The sequence below is a fragment of the Pteropus medius genome, unplaced genomic scaffold, assembly GCF_902729225.1.
Source record: "Pteropus medius unplaced genomic scaffold, Ma_sr-lr_union100, whole genome shotgun sequence".
In the NCBI taxonomy this organism is placed as follows: Eukaryota; Metazoa; Chordata; class Mammalia; order Chiroptera; family Pteropodidae; genus Pteropus; species Pteropus medius.
The window spans coordinates 1,920,341-1,934,331 of record NW_024347791.1 but is presented as its reverse complement, the minus strand read 5'-3'; the positions used below and the strand labels follow the sequence as shown (position 1 = coordinate 1,934,331).

Sequence of the window (13,991 nt, the reverse complement as noted above, 5' to 3'; positions counted from 1 at the left end):
CCCAGGCCCCAGCGCTCAGAGCTCAGGCTGGGACGTACGTCCCCAAGCACAGAACATCGAGGATCAGGGGTCTAACGTGCAGCTGCCTCACCACTGTCCCGCAGCAGGTGAGCCCCTGACTACCAAAGAAGCTGCTTGGGACTCAAGGACAGCTTCCTCTGCCCGGGGAACCTGGGGTACTGCGGGGACAGCCATGCTCTGGGTGTCATCCTCACATGAAGGACACAGCCAGGAATACCAGTGAGGATGAGCTTTCAGGGCAGGTAAATCCAAACACAGCCACCTGTCCACCTGGTCACTTTAAATATCAGGCAGACATCCAGGAAGTGGGGTGGGGTGGGGAGAGCCACGAGGGCCTCCCTCGGGCAGACATGTGACCGGCATAGGGGTGACCGAGGCCACAGATTCCTAAATGCCCTTCGGCAGCAGGAGAGCTCAGAGGGGCTGGAGCCCAGGGCAGGCTGGGCAGAGGCCGGTGTCTGCAAGAACTCACTTTCGGGCCAGGTAGCCCCTGCAGCAGGCCTGGAACCCGATGATGACGTCGGTGATCTTCAGGTCTCGCTCCTCCTCCAGGTGGGCCAGCACACCGGCCCGGAAGAAGACCTTGCTCTGGCCGATGCGGTACAGGTTGCTGTCGAGCTCCAAGGCTTTAATCTAGATGGGAGAGAGCCGGTCATTGGCTATGCGGCGCCCCGGAGCCCTCGAACAAGGCCGAGAGCCTGTCTCAGCCAGGGGAGTGGCTGAGAGACAGGGTCGGTCCTGGAGCTGTCACGTCTCTGCTGGGCGGCTCACTCCTGGGGCGAAGTGGGACACGGGGAAGAGGGGCAGGTGGGTTCCGGCATGAGACAGGGTGACAAGTCAGACTTGAGAAGAAGAAACAGAAAATTTCGGCTTTAAAGAGAACTAAAAGGTCCTCTCTTCCTCCTGCCTCCCCGCCTCTGAACACTGTAGTCATGCGCTTCAAACGACCAGGCCAGCACCCTCCGACCAGAGGTAGCCAAGTGTCATATTCACTGTCACTAACAGCAGCACACACTCCAGAACAGGCCTGGCCCAGGATCAAATACTAATTAGGTAACCCTGGGCCTTCACCTCTATGAGTCCATGTTTCCTCAACTATAAAATGGGAATACTTTAATTTAAAAAAAAAAAAAAAGTGAAAGTAAATAATAACATCCGCCATTCACGGCAGAGCACAGGCTCGAGCGCTGAGTGCTGACTACACTTGGCTGTCATTACTACTGCTGAGCAGTTCAGTACGGTAATGACGCTCTCTCGAGAAGCCCACTGGCAAGAGTCTGTCTGTCTTTCTGTCTGCCTGGAAGAGAAGGGATTTAGAACAAGCTCTGAAAAGGCAGAGCCTTTAAGAGTTTAAGTGAGATCTAGGGACCACAAATAGCCCCGGCAGTCCTGGACGAGGCCCCGGGAGACGGGAAGACCAGGGAAGGTGGAGCCAGTGTGGGCATCTCCCCTTCCTGCTCCCCGCCTCCCTCCATGGACAAAGAGCCTCAAGGGACTCGTCCCACCCTCCCTGCAGAGCGAGCAGGGAAGGGGAACGGCCTGCATCTTAAGGAGGGACACCCCTCCTTAAGACGACCAACGACCAACCAAGTCCCCTGGAGGAAGGGTGGCCCAGATACCAGTGGGAGGCACACCCCGCATCCGTCACGCCTTCCTTCCCATCAGCTGGCAAGCATCAGAGAGCAGGGAGCCATGTGCATCTTCTCCCTCTGTTTTCCTGGCCTCAATCTCCCTATCACTTAATGCAAAGTTTTGCATAGTGGGTGCTGAATTTTTCTTCTCTTTTCTTTTCTCTCTCCTCCTACTGAGCTCCCATCCCCCTAGGCCACTCCCTCCCCTGACTCACTGGAAAGAATGCAAAGTAAAGAGAAGCAAACGCAGTGGCTGCTAACACTGGACAAATTAGAAACAATAAGACACCTGCAAAGTATGAAAAAATGACCAGGTGGGATACAGCCCCAGCGTGGCCACTGAGTCACCACGGGGCTGTCATTCGTTAGCAGAGTTCAGAGTGCCTGCTGTCTGTCAGGCACTGCCCTAGGGGTGGAGGGCAGCGAGAGGAGAGGTCCAGGAGCACGAATTCCCGCAGCTCCGGGTCTGGTGCCCTGCCGGCCACACTGGGTGTGAATATCGGAGACACAGGCAGGAAAGCATGAGAATGTGGCCCAGGAGGAAGAGACCGTCTCACATCAGAGCCCCGCCATGCTCTAGTCTCCGCTCTGGCCCCACGTGCCATCCCTGACTGTCTGAGGGCCAAGGAGGCTGCCGCTCAGGGCACACAACAGAGTCGGAATGGAGCGGTGGCAGGCCAACCAAGCACGGTGTCGGCTGATCCACAGGGCGCCCGTCCAGCCAGACCAGCACTGGACAGGCAGGCATGCCCCAGCCAAAGGTCCTCCTATCCCAGCCAGAGGGAGCTCAGCTCACCATGAGCACGCACGCCTGCTTCCCGTCCATGAAGCCCTTAGGGATGGCGTTTGGTGTCAGGATCTCATATCTGAGGGAAAGAAAGAAGCCGATCAGTTCGCCCCCCACTTCGATCCCGCGTGGCCTGGAATATAAGTGAGAGAGGGCTACCCCACAGCGTAGCGGACGTGGAATTCCTTTCATTAAGTCTCCTAAGAAAAGAAGACATTTCGCAAGTCCCATTCTGCTCATTCCTAAGGCTGAATGGCACAAGGAGGGCTTGGTGTTTTCTAGGAAGCGAATGGAAACTCACAGTGGACCACTTCACTCACTCAAGGGTGAGCTCCAGGTTGGGCTTACTAATGGCTAATTGCCCAGTATCAGCGTCTGGAACCCCAGAAGGCCACCCATCTCTTCCCTGAGATAACGCGGAAACTGCTAATAAACGGATGGTCCAGGAAATAGAGGCCTGGGTCACGATTGCACTGGCACTAAACAGTCATTAGGCAAATAGGAGAGTGTCACCAAAGTCCCTCTCTGCACGCGTGGCAAGAAGCTGCAGTATTCACCATGGTAATAAAAGTTTGATTGAACCTGAGAGCAAATAAACCATGTGAAAGTATCATGAAGTAATAAACAAGAACCAAAGCGGGGGAGAAGCTGCAGTATTCTACAGCTTCCATTTCCATACGTTTCCTTCAATGCTCAGTCTCCGGCTGACCTTTGTGAATTTCTTTTCGTAGTTATTCTCACCATAGCAAATGGCATCAGGCCCCGCAGTCGCGAGGCGTGAAAGCCAACAAGATCACTTCCATGTCAGTAATAAAAGTTGGGGAAACCCCCCTCACATGGGGGGAGGAGCGGAGAAAGGACGTGTGAGGAGCTGGCCAGACCTCAGCCCTATGTGGCTGAGGAAACGGCTCCCTCGCCAGAGGCCCCCGTGCCAGGAGAGGGGGGCTGCAGGCCCAGCTCACCTCTGCCGGAACTCCTGGAAGACCACACGGTTGGGGAAGCCCTGGCGGCAGATCCGGATGCCCTCGAGAACCCCATTGCAGCGCAGCTGGTCCAGCACCAGGTGGGGATCCAGTTTGCCAGCCTAGACACGAAAACACAGGCATGTGGTCTTGCTTCCGCGCCTGGGAATTCAGGGACAGAAGCTGGGCGGGCCCCTCTGGACTCAATAGGGCAAAAGTCCCCAGGAGCCACTGTTGCCCACAGGCTCTGAGAGCTGTTCCGTGGTGCAGGTCCAGGGGAGGCTACGAGACGGCGTAACTCAGGGGAAATGCAGGCTACGCACGTAGCCTGAGTCCTGGGGATGCCTCAGGCCAGCCTGCAGAAGGGCTCACTGAGGGCGCCGTGTGCTGCAGGGAGGGAACCGCTGCTGGGGACGGACAACGGCTGAACGCGCCCACACGTGTGCCCTGCCCACGCCTGCTACCCGGCGGCCGCACCTTCTTCTCGTGGTTAGGGATGATGCAGCGGACGAAGTTGGGGTTGGTATTCCTCAGTGTAGCCATCAACTTGGCCAGCTGCTCCTTGTAGAGCTGCCCCACGGTGCGGAACATGCCTTTCCGCGTCTTGAAGGCCCCGGGCAACGCCGTGTCAGACATGCCAGCCACCTGGTCCAGGCCGATGATGCGGTCCACTGCAGAGACCACGCAAAAGCACGTTAATACCCGCTGTCCCAGTGGGGCAGGAACGAGACAGACATCTGGACAGAAAAGGACATGAGACTATGGAATAGCAGGACCATTTCTACTTGGAATCCACACAGGCATCTCTAAACCTTGAGCACACTTGACCTTGTGAGTAGGAAGCAGGAAAGGCAGAGAAGACTGCAAAGCCACTAAGGCTGATCTAGCGGTCTGTGAGCCATGTTCACATCATCTATCTTCAACCCACTTTACATGCTCCTAGTCCCAAAGAGACACAATAAAGCTACTAATATATTTTGGAATAGCGAGCCTAGCCATTCCACCAGGCTGGCTCTGAGGTGTGAAAACCTGACTTACAGAACCCTATAGTCCTACTGTCGCTGTTTAAAAAAAAACAACCTTGCCATCCTAAATTCACACTGCCCTTTAACTAAGAGCACAAGGCTAGGAATCAGACAGCGGGAGCATTAAAGCTACTCTGCCATCGTGTACGGGACTCTGATGATTTCCTCTCCATCGGGGCTGCCCCCAGGCAGAGCTCTCTAAGCCAGGGACCCAGAGCAGTGCGTGGTGGTGTCGAAAGTGGAGTGTTCCAAAGAATGGCTATGGACAGGGACTACTGCAGTCTCCAGCGTCTGAGGATTCCTCACGCTCTGCCTCGTGCTTTGTCCTCTAGCTCACTAGTCTTTATCATCTGAAGCGGCCGTCCCCAACCTTTTCGGCACCAGGGACTGGTGCTCCTATGAGAATCTAATGCCTGCTGATCTGAGGCGGAGCTGAGGCGGTGATGCTGGCGCTGGGGAGCGGCTGCAGATACAGATGAAGCTTCGCTTGCTTGTCCACTACTCACCTCCTTCTGTGTGGCCCGATTCTCAACAGGCCACAGACCGGTCGGTACCAGTCCACATTCTGGGGGCTGGGGACCCCTGACTTAAAGCAACCCCCTCCCGGAAGTCGCCCTTGTCACTGTGGCTCATGCCTAGTGCAACGAGATGAACTGCTTCCTCCAAGGCGAAAACTAAACGACAAACTCAAAGCAGCCAGTGACTGGAGATCAGTTTTAAGCAAGAGCCAATATTAAATTTGAAGCCTGCCATTGCTGGATGCAAAAGTTAAGAATCCTGTTTCAGTTTCTGTTTCCTGTTCCTTTGCGGCCAGATCTCGATTATTTATTGGAAAAACAGCAGAAAGGACAGATGCTAAAGACAGGAGCAGGAATGAGGATGGACCCAATTAAAATGAGAGGCATTTCTGACCTTCTGCACCCAAGACCCATTTTACTGGCCACCAAAAGTTTCCCGGGAGTGGGCGGCTTGTGAAAGTCACTCGGCTTGCCTGGAGGAAGGTCGAAAATGCCCCATAATAACTGGTCACTTCACGTGAGCGTGTTCTGCCCCCTGGAGGCCCAAGCCCCAAGGAGCAGGGGTTTGCTCAGTGCTTGGTGAATGAACGCACAAATGCCACGTTAGCTTGCAGGTGCACATGCACACGACAGCGTGCACAGCCCCTACACCTCAAGCTGAGACACCCACAGCCACTGCAGCAGTGAGACGCGGCCTTCACGAGGTGGCGCTCTGAAGAGGATATGGGTTTTTAAGATATAAAGTCTCCAAATATCCAAACATAGCCCTGATTTGCCTGGTTTTCTGCCGGAGGCCTGCGACAGGTCCAGTGGGGAGGAGCCAGACCACAGCCAGGGGCAGACCAGGGAAGGGGTGCTCAGGCAGGAAGAATCAACGGCAAGAACAACTCAGCAGAAGCATTTGCCACACAGCCCTGGATGCACCACACACAAGGGACGCCACTCTGGGTGGCCAGTCACCTGGTTCTAGGTGGAGAATGGGAAAGCGTTGATAGAAATAGGCTCTCTGAGTGTTCTGCATCTCTGCAACAAAGAGGTTAAAGCAAAACCCAGGCAGAGGAGAGGAGAAACCGAAAGAAACAGCAGAAAAGCACAACTCCAAAGCCACCAGCCTATCAAGGAGAGGAAGGAACACAGCGAGGCGTGGCGCCAGGCTGTGGGCCGCCTGGGACTTCCCACGCGCGGAAAGCACATGGCTTGTCTGCAGCCGGCAAGGCCTGGAGAAGGGCTCTGCCTCAAGAGGAAGTGGCTACACAGCACACTCAAGGACACTCAAGGGCAGCCTCGCTCTTTCTGGTCAAGGAGACACATCATGGGAGCTACAGCAAACGGAAACCCCCGGCCCGTGTCAGGTGGGGACAGGCCCCTTGCTCTGGGGCTCGGTGGCTGCGAAGGTGGGGAGAGGCCCGGTCGCAGCCACAGGGAGGTGGGGCAGAGGGCAAAGGGCGTACCATCCTTCCACAGCTCCGAGACGAACTTGTCGGAGGACTGGTGCAGAAGCGTAGCGATGTTGTCGTTCAAGGGGTCCATGTTCTTCATCAGCCACTCATCGGCTTTGTAATCCACCTGCAAGAGCCAGAGTCCTGAACTGCCCGCTGCTCTCGGGACACAAGTGCTCATAGCCTCCTAGAGGACAAGCCGAGCCCACGTGCGGAAAGGATAAGGAACACGAACAGCCCTTGACCCAGTGTTTCCATCCCTAAGCAGGAAACAATGGGGCACAAGGCCAACGAGCAGCAACAAGATGCTTTCTGAGGTGTTATATACATGGCAAATTTAAAAACCATGCGAACGCCCAGCAAACTGGGGACTGGCCACGAAAATTATGTTGTGACTACACAATAGAATATTGGGATTTTTTTTAAGGCAATAGGAACTTAAAGAAAAACTTCCAGGAAGGCGTATACCAAAATATCATTTTTCTTCTTAATAATGGGACAAGTGATTTTTTCTTTGTCATTTCAGGTTGTCCAAGTTTTCCCTACTAAACGTGTATTATTCTTATCTTTTTAAAAATATGTTCTAAATGACGTGAGTAATACATTATATTTTTATTACAAAGATGCCAGACAATATACACAGAACAGCGGGCCACCCTGGCTTTTCTCTGTGTAACCCACACCACGCCTAAGGCATAATTGCTGTTCTCTGGCCAGTGGTCCTCACGAGCCCTGCTGACAATGACAACATATGTGACACTAGCTTCTTTTCTCCTAGGAGCCGAGTTACCTCCTAGGAAAAGACAAAGCCTCAGAGCTGGTGTCTTTGCCACCTGGGCTCAGCCAACGTGCTTGTCCTATTAGCTGCTGCAGCGTAGCACAAGTGTGTATGGGCACGGCCCGTTTCATCAGCCTCCCTCCCACGGGTACTGGGTGTGCCCCATTTTGTACATTATAAACACTGTAATAAAAGCATCTGGTGAGGTCTCTGTGCACGTGCATTTCTAATTTCTAGCAAAGGTGCACGTGGAGATGCAGGCTCAGCGGGCATCACCTTGGGTAATTACAGTAACCGTTTTTTTAATGGGTAGTCTACAGTCAAGAGTTGCTTCAGCAGCACCAGGAAGCAGAGGAACTAAGCAGGAGAGGTGGGCAGTATGGGGCCACAAGCAGGAGCAGCAGGCGAGGACCTTTATTATGTATGGCTTGGGAGCAGCGCTGTGAACGGTCATAGCTCTCCTTGAGGACTGTCGCCGACAAGGAGCCTGGGCCCAGCCTATCTAATTACACGTTGTGTCGCAATCAATCGTTAATTCTTCGTTCAAGAACACCTTGCTGAGAAAACCAGCTTTAGTCTAAGTATGGACTTCTATAAACACAGGCTCCCCCTGTTCAGTTAGGTATTAAGCCCTGGTACCAAGCAAACTAAAAGGTGTACGTCAGTAAGGTGTGTGGGCAGTTCTGCCACTTACTGGCCGGGTAGCCTTAGCAATAACAAAGCTATCACCTACAATGCACCCTCACCCCCCCACCCCTCACCATACATCTATTTGGTGATGCCTGGAGACATTCCTGGTTGTCACACTAGGGAGCATGCTACTGGCGTCCGGTGCATAGAAGCCTACACATCCTAAACATCCTACAGTGCACGTGATAGTCCCCAACAATAAAGACTGATGTGGCCCATGACGATGGTAGTGCAGAGGCTGAGGCCCTGCCCTAAAGCACTGACCTGTGCCCAGAGCTGGGCTTCGAAGGCTCGTTTAGTACACGTGACCCTGTACGGTGCCGGTCACCACCAGTTTCCAGATGAGGAAATCAAGGCTCAGAGATTAAGTAACTAGAGAATGCACCTTATGACAACACAAACAACATTATAGCTGCCTGAGTACTTTAGAGAATTGCTACAAACTCCTAACACAGTGTAACGAGACAGTGCTTTGCAAGGTGGGAGACTTGCATAAATGCTGATTACTGCCACCAGGCACATGTCAGATGAGTGACTGATCCAGAATACTACACTTCTGTCTCCTGCCCTGTGGCTGCTTGGCTCATAGTCTTAGAATCGTGTCCACCTCTCCCGAGAAGGTGCCACTGACACCTTCCTGTGTGTGCTCGCCTCACCTTGCCAGCATAGTGGATGATGCAGAAATCAGCTTTGTCCTTCAGCTGCTTGGGCTTCTGGAACTTAGGGTGGGTGCCCTGTTCCTGCACCACCTTCTCCACGAAGCTCTTGTCTGTGGCTTTGGGGAACCAGCACTCCTCATCCAGCAGGGCCAGGATGCCAGGGGGGCCTGCCTGGGGGAAGCACAGCATCTCACAGGTGAGCATGACCTGGGAACGCCACTCCACACCCACCCTCACAAGAAGCCAAAGCCTGGTTTTCAGAACCCCTAGAATCTCACCAGAGTGGTACTTCCCCCATAGAGGAAAAAAGGGGAGCATTACTGGAAGTACTCAGTTTAAAGATCTAGTTTAAAAAGAGGCTCCTGGGGTCTAGGCTGCAGCCATCACACCTTAACCCAATGATCTGTCACATGGATTCTCCGACGTTACTGCTCTGGGAATCCCCAGGTGGGCTTGGTGGTCACGTAGACCCCTGACTCACATGTCCAGAGGCCGCCCTCGACAGGCAGCCCTGACCCTGGAGTCACTCCGTGACATCGTCCCATACACTCTGTGTCTGCACAGCTATAGCGTGAGATGTGACAAGGTAGAGAAAGTGTGGCAGGGTCCCAGAGCCTCTGTATAACACTGAATTTGTAAGACAAGAAAGCAGACTCAGACACCACGGATACTGGCTGACGAGGCTCGAGGCCCCAGGGCTTCCTGTTCATTGGAAAACTCAACCGATTAAAACAAACATCACAAAAGTAAACTGCTCCATGTTAGGGTTATGGAGTTTCAACCCCTCCCTCCTGAATGATACTTTCAAAATGCACAAATTTCTTCCTAGGCCTTCCGAATCAATTAACATTTCAGTGTCACTCTGGTGTTTACATTACCGAACAGCTCAGGATTCCGGGAAAGCGTGAAATCAATGCATTTAACTCTAATCAAGAGATAAACCGAAACAGAAATAGAAACGGCTCAGGCTCCAAAAGAGCATAGCCCCCAAACCCAAAGCACAAACAGGTGACCCAAACTGCACCTAGCAAGAGCTTTCAGTACGAACTGATGGAAAAAGAGAAGGGCTTGCCAGCCACCACCACCCACCAACAGACGGAAGCCCAGGTGCCATGTTAGTCCTGAGAGGACAGACCGTGTTTCAGCACGTGCACCAAGAACAGCTCTCAACAGTCCCATGCTATAGTGAAAACATCTGGGGCCAGGATCTTTCAACATAAAAGCATGCCTGTTTCTTTAGGACAAAGAAAGGCTTGTTGAGCCCGCCCCTCAGGTAGATATTGGGTGGTCTTCTGGGATCTAAGACAGGATGCCCACAGGCACCAGCCACATCCCCACTTGGTCAGCAGCTGCCCAAGGCCTCCAGGTACCAGATCTGAGCCCCAGAACTTATTCCTCCGGGTGGCACCAACACGGGAGGAATTAAAACCCACAACCAACGGGAGTGGGAGGGGAGGAAAGGGTCTCCCGAGGAGACGAGCGAGGCCGGGTCTGAGGTCTGAACAGCGCTGGCTCTTACTGGCTTCTCGATGAGCTCGATGCAGGGCTGCAGGTCGAGGCCAAAGTCGATGAAGTTCCACTCGATGCCCTCGCGCTGGTACTCCTCCTGCTCCAGGATGAACATGGTGTGGTTGAAGAGCTGCTGCAGCTTCTCGTTGGTGTAGTTGATGCAGAGCTGCTCGAAGGAGTTCAGCTGCCAGGAGGAAGAGCAATGTCAGAGATGCCTGCCAGCAGGCCCTTGGGAAGGAGCGGGGCAGGGATTCAGGAAAGACCTGCTGGGGTGCCTCAGTGCTGCCCCCTGTGGAGCCTGCGGGGTTAGGGGCCTGCAGCAAGGGTCTTTCACTTTCTGGGGCCCATGGACCTCTCTAGCAGCCCAAGAAAGCCCTTCTCAGAAAAATGTTTTAAAATACATGAAACAGATTACAAAGGAAAGATAGTATGTTTAAAAAATGTAATTATCAAAATACTGAGACACAGTCATACATCGTGTTCTGTATTAATAAACACGAGCAGTGGACTTAATAACTTCCAAAATTCTGAAGTAGAGATGAGCATAAATGATATTACGACATCTCTGCCACAACTCCAAAATGCTATGACAGCCTCCGATTTCTACTAGAGACAGATCACAAGCCCTGCTAGTACCACTGTGGTTTGTGTAGTTTGTTCAATTCACAATTGAAAATAAATTGAAAAAAATTATCATTTTTATGAGAGGATAGTGAAAAATAAAGAGGTAATTTTCACCCCTCCCACACAAGTTCATGGTTCCTCAGGAAGCTACCATGGACTCCGAGGCTAAGAACCTCTGATTTACCACAATTATCAGTTTTTCCTAGAGGAGCTCAAAGTCTTGATGGTCAAGGACAACGTCTTGTCGCTACCCTCAATAAATATTTGCAGGAAAATTAATCCACAGAAAACACCTGCTCACAAAGCCTCCCAGGACACCATCGAAAAGCTCCATTCTCTCCAGCATTTCTGGCTGGCAATGGGCATGCTCATTTAAGCTTAAACTATGCCCAACTGCTGTCTCCTGTCTCCATGCAAGGAAGAGATGGCCAACTCCGGTTGCCATGGGATCACAGGAAAGAGGATTCACGGACAAGGGGAAGGCGGCCAAGAGGCTAAGGAGGCGGTGAGGGGGACATGAGGGCAGGAGGGAGACGCTCACGTCGAAGATCTCGAAGCCGGCGATGTCCAGGATCCCGATGAATGAGGCGCCCTGCCGCTTGGTCTTGTCCAAGGCCTTGTTGATGCGCAGCACCAGCCAGCGGAACATGCGCTCGTAGGTGGCCTTGGCCAAGGCCTCGATGGCAAAGTCAGCCTGGGGAAGGGACACCCAGGGGACAGAGTGTCAAATACAAGAGAGTCATCACACCTGTACCCTTTACCCCAGTAATTTTAGCTGCAGGGCCCTCCTCTAGAGAAACAGCCCTGAAGATGGAGCGGGGGGCGGGGTGAAGCTTCGTGCATGTATCTGTTCACTGCAGTTGTTTATGATGAAAAAGTAGAATGTAAATATCTAACATAAAAAGTAGAATGTAAATATCTAATTCGAGCACGGAAGACTTAGAAAGACATTTGCAAAGACCTTTTTAAAATAAAAGGGGACATCCTGAAGCATCCACAGAAGAAATGACAAAATGTCTGAGATTTGCTTCAAATAATGCATGCGGGGGCAGGGGGTAGATAAGATTAACGAGGAGCCAAGACTGGCCATGAGTTAGTCTCTCTCGAAGACAGATGCCCGCGTGATGGGCACATGGAGCTCATTACTCTTTTTGCAAATATTCAAAAAGTTCTATAATAAAAAGCCAGGGTGACAATTAAGTTTAAAAAAGAAAAGAAAGGCCTTACGAGATAAAGAAAAAGGCTACCCAATAATTGTCACTGGGTAGGACTATGGCAATTTTTTTCTTCTCTAGGCTATTATATTTCCCGAATCTTAAGTGTTTGTGTAGCATTTTCATAATGAGAAAATAAAGGTTCTTTAACTATTAGGAAAATAAACAGTTGGTAATAATTATGCACACTGTCTTTCAAACACAATGTTCTTGGCTTTGGTGGGATGGCTCTGTAGAGAATCACCCGCAGGCTGTCAGCCACCAGTATGAGGAACAGAGGACAGCACCCTTTGAAAAAGGACTAAGCAACTTGAACTCCAAAATACTTTTGAGAGATGGGAGTAGCACCGTAAAACGCCCACTGCCACCAAAGAAACTAGAAGCTACCAGCAGAGGGGAGACAGCCCTGCTGGGAGGGGCCGGCGGGCACAGTCACGCAGCGCGGCTGAGGCGAAGGCAGAGGCTCCAGCTCGTCTCTCACCACGGGCAGCACGATGGCAGGTGGTGGAGAGGCAGCCGCTTGGCATGGGCCCTGAGGGTGGCAGATGCGCTGCCCCCCTGGCAGCAGAACGAGCTGTACTACAGAAACGTCAAGTTCTCACTTTAGACCAGAACGGGACAGGCCTGTGACCGACCAGTCTAAACGTCGACTCCACGCAGAGGCACAAGGTAGCCTAAAGAGGCCCTTCCTAGGCGAGTGGCCTTGGCCATGCCACTGAACTCAGGGTCAGCTTCCTTGTGTTCTTGATGGGGCAAATACCACCTTGCTCTCAGACAGGCTGTGAGGACTGAATGAGGTGACCCATGCGGCAGTGCCTAACACAGCGGATGGCGCAGAGCAGGCCTCACGTTGACACTGCCATGACCCTGGCTGAGGAGGCAGCCCGAGCCCCCGCCAGAGGGCGTGCATACCTGCTCCTTGGTCTGCGCCTTCTGGACGTAATCCCGTCCCACCTTGATGCGGGGCGTGAGGATTCCTCTGGTGAAATCGGTCACGTTGATACCCAAGAGGTGGGACACTTTTTGGGCAGCTAATGTTTTTCAAAGAGTAAAGAGAAGAAAGGTAAAAAGTTTTAATTAAACCCAAGAGAACAAGTCCTGTGCTCAACCCGGGAGTGGAGAGGGAAGCCGCAGTGGTAACCGAGACAGCGTTACCGGGACAACCAGCTCAGACTGTGCTCAGCAGGGCGCACACTCGTGTGCAGGCCAGCGGTCATGGCAGGAGGAATGCGTCCTAACCGGGGCTCGGGGGTCCCTCTGCACACCCTTGGCCACATGCGCCGAGTGTGCAAACAGGACCGACAGGAGGTGGTCCTACCCGGCCCAGTGTGAGGGGACGGAACAGCATGTGTCCCACAGAAATATCTTTTAACACATGTACCCGTGTTAAATTTTTTCAAAAGCCCCTAGGAAGGGCACATTACGGTTGATAACTTAAATGGGGTCACGTGCAACAACCCAAAGCAGTGGACAAGGCAGATGCCATGACGACAGTGTTTTAAGGTCCTGATGCATTCATGGGCAAGGCGTGCACTGAGCAGCGACAGCAGAAACCACTGTCTTACTGACACAAAGGGTTTGGTCTCGGGAACAAATGAAGGAAACCCTGGTCCGTATGACTGTGGCTTTTCTAATGCATTCTGATGCTTAATCTATGAAGAAGGGTCATACTTATGTGTGTTTCACAAAAAGTACAGTGACAGCCATAAATACCATGAAGTTTAAAAGAGAGTGAAGTCTGGAATTTCTACAAGACTTCCTCCTGAGCCCGTCCAAGCCCAGGTACCTGACCTAAATTCCAGGTGGGAGGACCACATTACCTGTGTTGTCGGGCATGGATGCCTGGTCAGTGTTACGCTCCTTCTTGAAGACGATGTTGCCGAGCTGAAGAACCCCCGAGATGACCCGCAGTAAGCCTTGGGATGCAATCAAAGGCAGCTCAGGGCCAGGTAGAAGGCAAAATAAGCCCTGAGTGGGACCTTGGACTAGTCTGCAGGGAGGGTCGGGCCACCCTGGAGGGCTCGCCTCCTCTTTGTCTCCAGGGCCTCTGGCAAATCTCAGCTTGGGAAGCCCTGTGCTTAGATATAAGCTCTGTTAACCTTCCCAACACTTCTAAAACTAGACTAAGGATGTG

The 13,991-nt window shown here is 52.5% G+C and overlaps 1 protein-coding gene across 3 annotated transcripts in view; it reads right to left on the bottom strand.

Moving 5' to 3' along the window:
* MYH9 (myosin heavy chain 9) overlaps positions 1-13,991 on the bottom strand; it is an 89,054-nt gene that overhangs the window by 20,180 nt on the left and 54,883 nt on the right. For all 3 annotated transcript variants that reach the window (XM_039877785.1, XM_039877783.1, XM_039877784.1), the window contains 10 exons: positions 13,678-13,773; positions 12,770-12,888; positions 11,185-11,337; positions 10,030-10,203; positions 8,508-8,681; positions 6,396-6,510; positions 3,879-4,072; positions 3,402-3,523; positions 2,449-2,518; positions 494-654 (listed from right to left, as the gene is read on the bottom strand). In XM_039877785.1, the coding sequence (XP_039733719.1) occupies positions 494-654; positions 2,449-2,518; positions 3,402-3,523; positions 3,879-4,072; positions 6,396-6,510; positions 8,508-8,681; positions 10,030-10,203; positions 11,185-11,337; positions 12,770-12,888; positions 13,678-13,773 (1,378 nt within the window). The remainder of the gene's footprint in view (positions 1-493; positions 655-2,448; positions 2,519-3,401; positions 3,524-3,878; positions 4,073-6,395; positions 6,511-8,507; positions 8,682-10,029; positions 10,204-11,184; positions 11,338-12,769; positions 12,889-13,677; positions 13,774-13,991) is intronic.